The following is a 13051-nucleotide window of genomic DNA, read 5'->3' as shown; positions in this document are numbered from 1 at the left end:
ACAACTACATTCAAGATCAAACTGGATTATAGAATATGAATAGTAATCAGGTATTGACTATTCATATGTGATAATCACATTTGTCGTTCGAGTTTTTAAAATCTGAAAACTCCTTTTATACTTTGTTACATCCAAACGGGTTGTAGAGACAATATTGAACCCCGTTAAAGTGAACTCGGATTAACATTGTATTCGCCCATAGTCACTTATATGAGGTGACGTCTCAAAGTGACTAGAGTGTGATGCGATTGATGGTAAGTTCAAGTGCCATGGAGTCATATGAGAATGACTAGTCGATCACATAGGCAGACTGTTAAGAACACTTTGTCGGGCCTTATGACCGCTTATAGAGTTCTGGCAAATTTATATAGCCTGGTCGTGGCGAGAGCTACTATAGTATTCTAATGAGTCGATTCTTTTGACTAAAGACTGTTCGCCTAAGATGGCACAGTTTCAGATTAACTTTGATTTGTGTTACTACGACCTTCGTAAATGGGGTCAAATGGGCATATTTTGGGTTATGATGGCTGTGACTAGTCGAAGAAAATAAGTGCAATAGGAATTGTCCACCCCTTGTCAGGGTTATAACAATATCTCAGGGCCACGCGAGGAGTAATGAACTAGAAATGCGTGGCCACGCTCGGATGATATCTATGGTAGACGAATCCGGTCAATCAGTTATTCTCCAGATCGAGGAAACCACTCTCGATATGATCACTTGCAAGTACGACCTGAAAGACACCTTGCATTGAGTGGGAGATAGTAATAGGACAAGAGAATTGGTGACGCACACTTGTCGAGGACAAGTGGGAGATTGTTGGAATATGTGTCCTCCGACAATAATGCGATCACAACTGTCGATCATGATGATCACATGTTTAAATCTCATTTTAAGAATACATGTGGGATGTAATATTTTACAAATCAATCGGGTCTACACATATCGGTAATGATTGGCTGACTAGAGTTAGACATTACTGTCGTGCGACGGTGGTGATCAGTTGATCCCCTTAGGTCATACCTAAAGTATAACACTCTTAATTGAATATTTAATTGGTCGTATGACGATACGAGTCAATTAAATTGCTTAAAATTGACGGACGATTTTGGGAGTAATATTTACGTGTCTCGTTGTAATCTGATTAAATTAGACACGGTCTAAGTAATCAAATTGTTTTATTGCTTAGATGAAATTATTGTTTACGGAAATAATTGAACTGAATGAATAATTTATTATAAATACAAGATGTTGTAATTTATAATTGGTAAAGTATTTTGGTACAAGTAATTGTGAATTACTAAGTCGATTTTGTATATGACGTATTTTATTAATACGTTGATTTTTAATATGTTAAAAATACATGACAATTTTACATGTCTTGTGACATGTGACAAATTGACAAATTGACAAAGATAAAATGGAATCCATTTTATCCCATGTAGACCGAAATATTGCAGGGAGTTGGGTGTTTAAATTATGTTTAATTTATTGAGTGGAAACAACATGATTACACTTTAAACACCTAGCCTTGCATGCGTATTTCTTGATTAGAGAATTAAGCCCATGCATTGGCTCCCCAATCCCTCCTCCCACCGGTTTCCTAAGACCAATTTAGAGAGTTTTTACTCTCTAATAATTCATTCATACTACACAATAATTTTTCTAGTGTAAGAAAAATAAATTCCTCTCTACATCTTATGAGAAATTAGAGAGATAAAAACTTCCAAAAATTCTTTTCTCTATACCGAAATAATGGAAACCAATATAAATATTTTGGGTCAATTTTTAGTAAGATTTATATTGTTCTAGTTAAATAATATTTATCTTTTAAGGGGTTATCTTGGGTATTATTCCTTGGGAGGGATTCTATACTTGAATCCTTTTGTTCATCCATTTTAGGAGAGCTCAAGAACAAGTGAGTAGGAGAACTCTCTTGTGCCCTTTGATCCGAAATATCAATGTAAGAATGATGATTTCTTCTCTTTTAATTTATGTTTTCATGCATAAGATTTGTAATTAATTTTATGACTAAATTAATTTGTAACATATAAGAATATGTTGAGTATAATGAGATATAGATTTCTAACATAGTCGCCCCGATCCGCGATGGATCATTTCCATGTCAGTCGAAATTCCGAAATTTTTTCGCTTTTTCGCAATTTTCCATCAAAAATCAAAATCGAAGATTGATAACACAACATCAATTTTCCTCAAAAATTCAAGCACTCATAAATTCGAGTCTTGACCTCAAAAATCAAATATACTCGCAACAATCCTTTTCTAAAAATTTTTCCTGACGGTTTGAGTTTGAATTTTTCGAGTCAACTTCAATTATTTCGACGCAATTTAATTCACGACACGATTTAATTGCTCAAATTTTCAAGTCAATTCCTTTTGAATTCCGAACGTGACGATTTGTCACGGAATTTTCAAAATTTCAATTTTAACTTCAAGTCATCTCGGTTAATTTTGATCTTTAAACAAATGCTTTTCGTGTTTTCAATCAAAATGCTTCTACGTGTCTGCATTTTCGCGTATGTGCTATCTGTTGCCTGTTTTCTACACTAATGATGCAGGAACTGGTGCAAAGGAAAAGGAGAATCAAACAGCCGACGGCGCTCCTCCGAAACACAACACAAAAAAGCCAAAAATCACAAAATAAACCACAGTCCAAAAACACATATATACAAACTGCCTCACGCAAAATGTAAATATGTACAGACAAGAGTCCAAGACACGGACAAACTACAATAACTACTCGACGTCTCCCGTCGGACCAGTCCTGGTCTCAATAGGAGTCACCGCCAACGCAGACACCACCACCTGCTCAGGCTCCCTCTCCGGAGAACTCTCCAGCGTCTCCTCCTCCATCACGACGCGAACCTCCTCCGCCGCAGCCAACTGAGCCATGAGGGAGGCAATCTCCGCGTCTCGAATCCGCAGTTCGTCCTCACGACGCCTCAAGTCCTGGTCCCGACGAATGATCCCCAACTCCTGGCCCGCGATCATCGACCTGGCTGCCTCCAACTCAGCACGGACCCGAGCAAACTCCGTCGGATCCGCAGTGCCCTACAAAACACAATAACAGATCCTCAAGATCTAAAAATGTGAAATACAACACCAAACACACAAAAACAGCACACAAAACGTACCTGAGAAAGCCGAGCCTCCTCGTAGCGCTTCACCAAAGCGCCCTCCAAATGTTAGCCATCCGCCACAAGTTACGTGACTAACAACACCGCAAAACAAAAATGTCCTTCAATACAATGTAAAGCAAAGTATAATCGGAGAAAGTGTTCAAGTCAGGAACTCACCCTCAGAACAATCAACCTCCACTCCATGCCGGCATCGGTCACCTCGGCCGCCACGGGCTCCAGTAAGCGCAACCGAAGCTTCTCGCCACCCGGCCCCTGAAAAGTGGTCTCCGTCGGGAAAGCTGGGGGCTGAGTCCTCATCAGCGGGTCGACTCCCTACCTTTTGGATCCACATCGAAGATGACAAACCCTCCTATTAAGAGAGGCAATGGAAACAAAAAAATAGAGGAAAACATACCTCAATCGGGTACCAAGACAGCCTCGACAACCGGAAGGTGTCGTAGTCAACGCCCCTCAGCAACAACTCCTCACCTCCCCGACCGTGAAGGTGCTCCTCAACCTCGTCAGGGGTCGACTACTGGAACAACACCCTAGGCGGGTCAACCGGCACGACGAAAGTCTCGGTAAAGCACTGGCGAACCAAACGCTCGCCCAAGTACCAAACCAGCTCAATCGCCGTCTCCAAGTACGGGGCGAGGAGGCTGCGAGGCCGCAAACGCGTCCTGATGGCAGCCGGTACACCCGTGTAGTGCTCCCAAGGCCGCCCAACAAACTGCATTCAAAACAAAGCTATTCAGCTAACTGGGGGCTTCATGAGCTACCTAATCATCCTATCTCTATCTATAAAGGAGAAGGGGAAGAGAGCAGAAACTCACATCAGCAACCTGAAGCGTGTTCACGCGACGCCTGCAGTCCTCGTAAGTCGACTTAATAGACTTCTTCCGAGCCACCGTCCAACCCCTCACGGCAGGGTAAGCGGAAGGAACACCGTCTGAGGTCCCCGGATGCAGAGGAGTGAAGTAAGCATATAACCAAGCCTGTAAACAAACACAGCAAACACAAATCAGCCAATTTCTCAAAAATTGCCAAAATCAAAATAAAAATCAAACTCAAAAAAAAAACTACCACAAAAAAACTCGTACCTCAAAGATGAGGCCGGGACCAACTAAGGCAGGAGCACTACCCGCTCCCACTGTCTCCGCACGCACCGCCGCGTGCAAGTACCGGGTGAAGCTCGCCAAAGCCGGCGTAACCCAGTCAAACCGACCCAAAGTGTCAAGGTCGGTGAGGAGAGGAAGCACCTTGGTCGACAAGCGCTCACCCTTGTCACCAAAGTATGTGGCACCCAAGAAGTACCACAACCGCGCCTCCTTCGTGTCGGCCTCAACCTCCGCCTCCGGGCTCGCCAACGGCGCCGGAGTAACACCTGCCACCCTCCCGGTGAAGTGGTCCTTCACGTACGAACTCGCGATCAAGTACGGTGACGTCGGAAGGCTCCGGCAAGCGATCTGCGATCAAAGCAGTGACCGCAGGAGAGGACACTCTCTCCGGCGTCTCGTAAACTCAATGGGCAACTCGCCACAGGGAAGGCCGGATACCATGGCGAAGTCCTCTAAAGTCACGCTGACCTCCCCAAACTCCATGTGGAACGACGACATCGTATCCCAGTACCGATCCAACATAGCGCGGATCAAACACAGGTTCGCCCTAATCGAAGACCTGTGAATGTCCCGCCAAGCGGCCACCAACGACCCAAAAGTCGACCTCTCTATCAACGCCCTTGACCCGGCTCGCAGAACGTCGTAGAAACCCAAGCAGGTAGAAAAACCCGAGAAAGTCCTCATGGTGCCAATCTCTTGAAATCAAAAATAGACAACGTCAGAATGCCTATTTAGGCCCGACACTTCAAAAATGACAAAATTCAATCGGGGAACACGACTCGCCAAGCCCTCGTGAGCACGGTAGGAAAGGTGTCGGTCCAGTCGAAGCAACAACTGGCTGCCGTCAAAACCCTCGGCCCACTCAGGCGCCTCCCGTAAAAGCAACCCCCGCGGGGCCATAACTCGCCTGGCTCTCCAACTCGCGACGTCAGCATCGTCCTCGGCTGTCTCCGTTCTCCGCCTCTTATGGCCGCGAGACTCAACATGGTGGGTAGGGCCCAGCTCAACGACCCTGGCAACGTCCTGCACCGTCCGTCTGGTCACCCGGGGACGGCGCTGCCTCATAAAAACCCTCCTCCCGGAGGTACTCGCCTCAGCCCCAGTCTGAGCTCTCCCAGTGCTAGCAGCCCCAACAACGGGTTCCTCACGCTCCTTGACGGCCCCTGAGGCCCCAACAATCTGCTTAGGAGGTCTCTCCTCCTCGGTGACGTCCTCCACAACTACGGCGGGCTGCTAACCGGAGTGCTGATCGGGCCCGTCCCGAACAACTCCTCAAGAGTCGCAGCCATGGACTCGGCCTGCCCCGAACACTCTCCTACAAACAAAAAACGTCAGCCGGAATTTCGGCATTACGACGGCATGAAATGGATAAATCCAAAAAACAACAAAAACAACCTGCAATGCAAAACAAGGGCAATCCCGCCCAAAATCCAACCAAACAAAAATTCACAAAACACAAACACAAAAACGACTCGCCCCTCTTTTCAAGCAAAAGACGAGTCAAAATCACAAAAACGGCATTTCAAGACACATACAAGGTCCGCCTACAAACCAAAATACATTCCCGACACAATGGGGTATTTTTCTACGGCTCAAAAAGGCAATTCATACGCTAATTTGAGCCCAAACCGGTCAAAAATTCGAAAACGACCGCAAAAGGCAAACGTGATTTTATCACGCCTCAAAACGACCTAAATTACCAATAAGATCAATTTCAAGGCAAATTGACTCAATTCAAGCTCAAACAGGCGCTTATTTTGTTAGAGGTAAGACCGTCACAAAAGGCAAAAATCCAATTTTGCCCACAAATATCCAACGAAGGTCCATAAATGGCGAATACGGGTTTTCCCAACTACAATGCAACCTAGTGGGACCCACTACCCAAGCAAATACACTTGGCATTGCAAAATGAGACGGTTTCTCGCCTCACTCACGTTTTTCGAGCATAGGGAGCGGGAACGGGGACCAAAATGCAAACTAAAAGCACCCCTATACTCCTAAACAGGTTTCTAACCTAATGCAAGCATCAATTTCACTCGAAATAGGCTCAATCAAAAACGCCCAATTCGATTTTTAGGTTAAAATTTGCCCTAATTCAATCAAGCTAAAGATCAACAAATTTAAATGGATTCAAGAGGAAATACTTAACTTGAGATGACATTGTTGATAGTGGCACGAGTAGAAGCTAGCAAAGGTCCTTCAAATGGCGATTTTTGCGGGTTTTTGTGTGTCGAAAGGAAGAAGATGAAGTGAGGTTGGTATGCGGACCAACCTCGCGTCTTTTACAGAAAAATAGGGAAGCCCATTTGGTTCGCCAGGTGGCTCGCGCCTAAACCAGGCCTCCCCTTTGCTCTTTCAGCGGATTTTGGGCTTTAGCCCAATTTCCCGTGATAAACTTCAAGTTTTCATTCGACGATATTAAAGGTCGTCATTTTTCTCAAAAACAAATAGTGAAGACTTAAATTCACTATTTTCGAAGGCTTTAAACGACGGCACATAAACCGTCACTTCAATTAATAGTGAAGATTCCAAATTCACTATTTCCATCAAATGTCAACGGCGGCACATAAACCGTCACTTCAATTAATAGTGAAGATTCCAAATTCACTATTTCCATCAAATGTCAAGGACGGCATATCAACTGTCACTTCAAAACGCAATAGCAAACTCAAATTTGTTATTTTCCTTCAAAATTAAAACAAACGGCGATCAAAACCGCCACTTCAAGTTCAGAGAAGAACGACGAATGGTGAAGATGCCAAATTCACTATTCTTTCAAATACCAGCAGGGGGCTTCCTCGCGGAACCCGCTCATTCCAAAAACAGTGATAGTGAAAATCCATACTCACTATTCCCACAGCGGCATCACGAGTTCGCTACTGTCAAAACAAGCCCATTCGACGCGGCTACTCCCATGGTCCATTAACCGACCGTGCCTTGGCTGGCGAGCCTTTGTCCGCAAGCATTCAAGGACACATCCCGAAGATGCCTCGGGTACATTTCCTTACCATGGCTGGCGAGCCTTTGTCCGCAAGCATTCAAGGACACATCCCGAAGATGCCTCGGGTACATTTCCTTATAATGGCTGGCGAGCCTTTGTCCGCAACCTTTCAAGGACAGATCCCGAAGATGCCTCGGGTACATTTCCATACAATGGCTGGCGAGCCTTTGTCCGCAACCTTTCAAGGACAGATCCCGAAGATGCCTCGGGTACATTTCCTTACCATTGGCTGGCAAGCCTTTGTCCGCAACCTTTCAAGGACATATCCCGAAGATGCCTCGGGTACATTTCCTTACAATGACTGGGGAGCCTTTGTCCGCAACCTTCCAAGGGCAGATCCCGAAGATGCCTCGGGTACATTTCCTTACCATCAGCTGGCGAGCCTTTGTCCGCAATCATGCGAAGACATATCCGAAGATGCCTCAGGTATGACTCCTTCTTATGGCTGGCGAGCCTTTGTACGTAGTCTAACGGACTTTAAACGACCCGCACGGACACTCGACAGACTCTAAACTGTTCCCGACGACAGGTCCTTGGCTCGTACCCTCGAGTCACCTTGGCGTCGCCCTTCCCGACGGCAGGTCCTTGGCCCGAATCCTTTCGAGCTGCCTCGACGTCGCTTGGGTCTCCAGGTTGTAATCTTCGATTGACTGGGGCTCTACTTGACTTTTGCCCTGTCCAAGCCTCGGTCAAAGTGGGGGCTCAGTAGATACCCAGTATCTCCTGAGACTCCAACAAACACCCGATGATTATCGGACTACAACATGTTTTGGAATCGCGGCGTTTGATCGACAGTTTGTGTACAACTTTACGTTGGAAAATTTAAAACGATTTCAAAAATAAAACATTTCAAAACATTTCAAAAATACCTGGAGTGTTTAATGCACGACGACGGGGTCGCAATGACACTAACTAGAGTCAAAACCGACACCGGACCAAAAACCGACTCAAAAATTCAAATCCCGACTCCAACAACGAGTCAAACCGAGTCAACCACCGAAAAGAAAACATTTCAAACCTTCTACCTTAAGTTTTCCCGGATTCATGTTGGTCAAGTAGCAAACATGTGACTACAAAACCTAGGATAGAACAAATCATGATTGCGTTTGTTGTGAAAGCGACAACACACCTCGAAGACCCGCGACGTGGCTCGCGCTTCTTTGAGTAGCCCAGGTGGCCACGTCGCTCAAAAATCACACAACCACTCATTCTCCTAAAAATACCCCTCAAATGCCACCCATTTGAGATTTATGCGAGTGTCCGCCCCCTCTTTTCTCCCTTAAATTTCTCGACTCTACTTCGTAAGTCACAACTCGACGCGTATTTAGGACCTACCGATCGTAAACACGAGCCTTACACATTGTTTGGTACCGTCATCGTGCATTAAACAACTTGACCGACCATTTCGACCACTACACCATCACTAAAGCTTAAAACACTCTTTTTACTTACCAAAACGGTTTTAAACCGAGTTTTTCCGATCAAACGAGTTATTACACTTACGTCGGTCACTTTCATGTTTTCATTTGTTTCATGACTCTAACATGCTAAAACATGCATAACATGAACCAAAACATGGAATAAACGAGTAAAAACTGATTTTTGGTCTGAGGCAGAAGCCCCTTAGGTTGCCAACTAGCTCGCGCCTAAATGGGGTATTTAGACCAGAGATCAACCGTGTTTGTTCTCGTTATTTCCCTTAATCCATTTTTCATATTTGTAATCGGTTTTCACCATTTCAAGTATTTTCGAACCATTGTTATTTTATTTCATATGTTTTAACCATAAAGCATTTTTCACCCTTGGTTCCTCATACCATGACAGTTAAATCCGTGTTTCGGTGATAATATTTGGTCAATGACATTTAGAAAGTATTTTAAAGCCTTTTATTTCATTTCTTTACATTTTCAAACAAATACATATTAGTCACCAACACAAAGTCGTCCTTGGTTCTACATACCATGTCGGATTTTAACCCAGGTATGATGACGAGTATCGACTAATAACATTCAAATGGACTTAAAACAATTAGTCCATAATCATTTTCAAAACTATTCATGTCAAGTTTGTCAAATCGAACCCGACACCGAATATTATCAAAATAATGATGATTATTCGAGTCTAGTTCTTCAAATCAACAAATGCGGTCTAAACGACCCCTTCAAATCAAACCGGGTTCAAATACCCATTTTCAACACGTTTATAATGTTTTCTAAAAGGTCAGAACACGGCACATAAACCGTGGGCTAACCCGCGCCTAAACAGGCTCTCCATTTCTCATTTTCAAAACCAGAGGGAGGCCCCTTACACCGCCGGCTGGCTCGCGTCTCATATAGCCGTCTGGGTACGTAACCCATTCCCTTCCAAAGATTAGTCTAGGATTTATCCCGACTCCGGTTAACCCGGATATAGGACGAATCGAGATGACTATTTGATTATCCAAAACCATATTTGCAAAATGCCTTACTAAGACAAATGGATCATGTTATGCACCCTAAACCTAATACGGTAAATGGATGTTTCATTTCCGTCTTGCATGAAAAATCAACCATTAATCCAACTCGACATCTTATACTTGATACTTGGATTAAATCAACCGACTTAGAAAGCTCTCACATGTTAGGTTTAAATTATTGGATGCGCATTCATGCATTTAAACCGTTTTATCAACTTTTGCATTCAACCAACCAAGATCGATCACAGAGAGGCGCTAACGCGGCGAGATTGGGTGTCTGATTAAAGGGCTTCCCAATACGTACCTTCACCTCTTACTCGAAACTTTGGATAGTGGACGACCTTATCCGGGCGTGCACGAGAGTCATTCTAGAGATAGGATGCTAAAGAGGGACGATTTCCTTATCTTTAGTACCTATGTCAAACCCTGCTTTGTGCTTCGATTTGACCGAGGTATAAAGTGGAATTCGAACGGGTTCCAGGCATCCCACAAATGCTTGGTGGCGACTCCGAACATCTCTAATCGTTTCGAGACCCTTACCGAGACGAAACCGACCGATCTAAAACGATCCGGTCGAAAGCATTTTTACGCCGCCGAGCGTGGCTTTCAAAAAGACTGCTATACGTCCACAGATTGGCCTGGCGTATAGGTCGCTATGTCTACAATATCCTTGATACTGAAAGCATTTGATCTTTCCCTCAGTCATAGGTGGGTTGGTTTTTTGGTTTATGGCGGCTTTTCCTTTATCTAGTACAGGTGGTGTGGCTGGCATAGGTGTACTCCCAATCCTAACACCGGTAAATGGTCTGGATGCAGGTCTAGTGGTGGTCTTAGACACTGCAGGCTTAGCCTTCTCCATTTTCACTACCCTGAGAGCTAGGTTTACCACATCATCATATGACCACAGTGGTTGCATCATAACCTTTGCAGCAATATTCTTATCAAGACTCTCTAGAAACCTAGCAATCCTTTGCTCAGGTTTTTCATTAATCTCATACTGCAAGGTCAACTGCTCAAATTCCCTTAGGTAGGTCTCAATGGGTCTCTCATCTTGCCTAAGTTTGGACAGTTTAATAAAGAGATTGTGAGTGTAATCTTTGGTGACAAATTTACCCAACATCTTTTTCTTAAGCTTAAACCAAGATCTAAGTGGTTCTTTCCCTTCTCTAATCCTTTGGTGTTTCAGGTTATCATACCATAGAGAAGCATGACCTTTTAATTTCAAGAGAACAACTTTAAAGGCTTTAACATCAGTGTAACCTTTATACTCAAAGATTTTCTCAATATCCCTAATCCATTCTAATAAATCATCAGGATTAGGCTACCAGAAAATTCAGATATTTATACCTTTAGATGCCTGTCTGTGTGCTCAGGAACCTCCTCCTGAGTCCTGTTGCTTTCTTCAGATTCTGACTCATACTCATGTAGTGGTTGTCTTCTCCCTGCTCCCGCAAAGAAGCCTTTGCCTCTACCTCTTCCTCTGGCAGGTGGTTGTCTTCATGGATCTTGGTTTGGAAACCTCTCAATTACTGTGTGGACATCATTGAGCAGTGTATCCACATTTCCTGCAAGAGTTTCTATCCTAGTTTCGATACCAGTAAGTCTCTCTTCACTCATCGTTGTTTTTCTGTTTTTATTGTAGGTAGGGATAATGAACTCATACTTTCTCTCAATCCAAGACTAATACAAAGGTGGAGATGTGTTATAACCTGGCTCTGGTTACCAAATTGTAGTGTCAAACCCAGGCCTGACACAAAGACTCAATTTTTAATTAGACTGGTCTGTCCGAAGTTTCTCAGGAATGCAATGAACCTTCAGAAATGGACTAAAAATACCAAATGAACTGCTAAATTCATGAAACTTGGTGACAAGTCATTTAACTGAGTAAACTAACTCTAAGTGAATTTTCAGGATTTTAGAGACAATCTAAGTATTTTTAACTGGATTAAATAAGACTAACTGACATAAGGGATCAGACAGCTTGACACAAGAGTGTTGTTTGTGACTGAACAAAGATCAAATGATATAATTATCAACTCAAATCCCACAGAATACTCAGAGGGAAGTAAGCTAACAATTTGGAGGACTTAAACTGAGTATTACCACAGTCTAAGCACAGGTAACTTACAACTTAAATCAACAACAAATATCAGACAACCCACAGTCAATGCACAGGATTGAATAAACTTTGCCATAGGTTATTGATTGACAACCACAGCCTAGCACAGGTTGTCACCAAGCCAGAATCTTAACTACAGACCAAGCACAAGTTAAAGAGGTTTGAAATTGAGAGAAATCTCAGGTTTAATATTCATCAAAAGCTGCTTCAATACAGTTGGGGTAGAGGTCCTTATGTAGGCCTGTCCCTTAGAATTCTATTAGAATTTTACCCTAGAAATTTCATCTATGGGCTAAGATTAGTTCTTAGGACACAAACAAAGTGATGGAAATATTTTACAATGATAAAAAAAAATTATTTAAAGAAAACTACAATAAAACAACAGAAAACTGCAACTGATAGTGACAGGCTGTGTAATACTCCGTATTTTAGGGGGAGTACTCGGTCGAGTACTTGGTTGGTACTCGGCCGAGTGTGTGTTACTCGGCCGAGTGCACTTGACCGAGTAAACCAGTTCAGCGAGTTAGACGGTTTAATTTATGTTTTGGCCAAGGTTTTTATTTTTAACAGTTGAGTCATTTCTAATTTCATTTTATCATTTATAAAACCATTTCTAAACCTAGAGAGAGGGAGAGGAAGAAGAATTGTCGAGCCTTTCATTTGATTGAAGATTTCTCATTGATTTCAACCTAATTCGATTTCCCTGTTTGTAAGTCGATTTCATTCCATTGTTTATACAGTTTTAAAGTCTTCATCTTCGAAAAGTTTGAAAAGAGAGTCCTATTTATTTGATGTTTAGTTTATGAATATAAAATCTCGTAGTCAAATGCTTTATGGTTTGGCCTAGGTGATTTATTCATGAACATGTCGCTGAAAAGTCCGCGAATCTGTGTTGGTTGTGGAAAATAATTTGAAACCCTAATTTTTATGTCGATTCAGTTATGGGGCTTTTTCATACATCATCTTTGTAGAGTCTAGATGACAATAGGATTTGGAATTACTGAAAAATAATGTTTTAAACTCGTTTTATGAATCAATACTTTTTATGCGATGGTTTCTGTCAGTTTTTGGAAATCAGTCTGAAAACCCTTGATAAGTTTGGAATTTAAGAAAAACACGTTAGATATAATTTGTAGCTAAGACTCATGGGGTTCCAATTCAATTGGCCTTGCATCAATTCGAATTCTCTGGAATTAGTTATGCATTTTATACCGAGTCTG

The 13051-nt window shown here is 42.9% G+C and overlaps 1 protein-coding gene across 1 annotated transcript in view; it reads right to left on the bottom strand.

Annotated features, from left to right (window-relative positions):
* LOC141618926 (uncharacterized) overlaps positions 1–11329 on the bottom strand; it is a 28773-nt gene extending 17444 nt beyond the window's left edge. The window contains exons 1-5 of the mRNA XM_074435984.1: positions 11243–11329; positions 10337–11033; positions 5495–5571; positions 4062–4133; positions 3015–3070 (exon numbers count right to left, since the gene is read on the bottom strand). Of these exons, the coding sequence (XP_074292085.1) occupies positions 3015–3070; positions 4062–4133; positions 5495–5571; positions 10337–11033; positions 11243–11329 (989 nt within the window). The remainder of the gene's footprint in view (positions 1–3014; positions 3071–4061; positions 4134–5494; positions 5572–10336; positions 11034–11242) is intronic.
* Between the last annotated feature and the right edge of the window lie 1722 nt (positions 11330–13051).

Source organism: Silene latifolia, chromosome X (genome assembly GCF_048544455.1).
Source record: "Silene latifolia isolate original U9 population chromosome X, ASM4854445v1, whole genome shotgun sequence".
Classification (NCBI taxonomy): Eukaryota; Viridiplantae; Streptophyta; class Magnoliopsida; order Caryophyllales; family Caryophyllaceae; genus Silene; species Silene latifolia.
The sequence above is the reverse complement of the archived record's forward strand: the minus strand, read 5'-3'. Positions and strand labels throughout refer to the sequence as shown.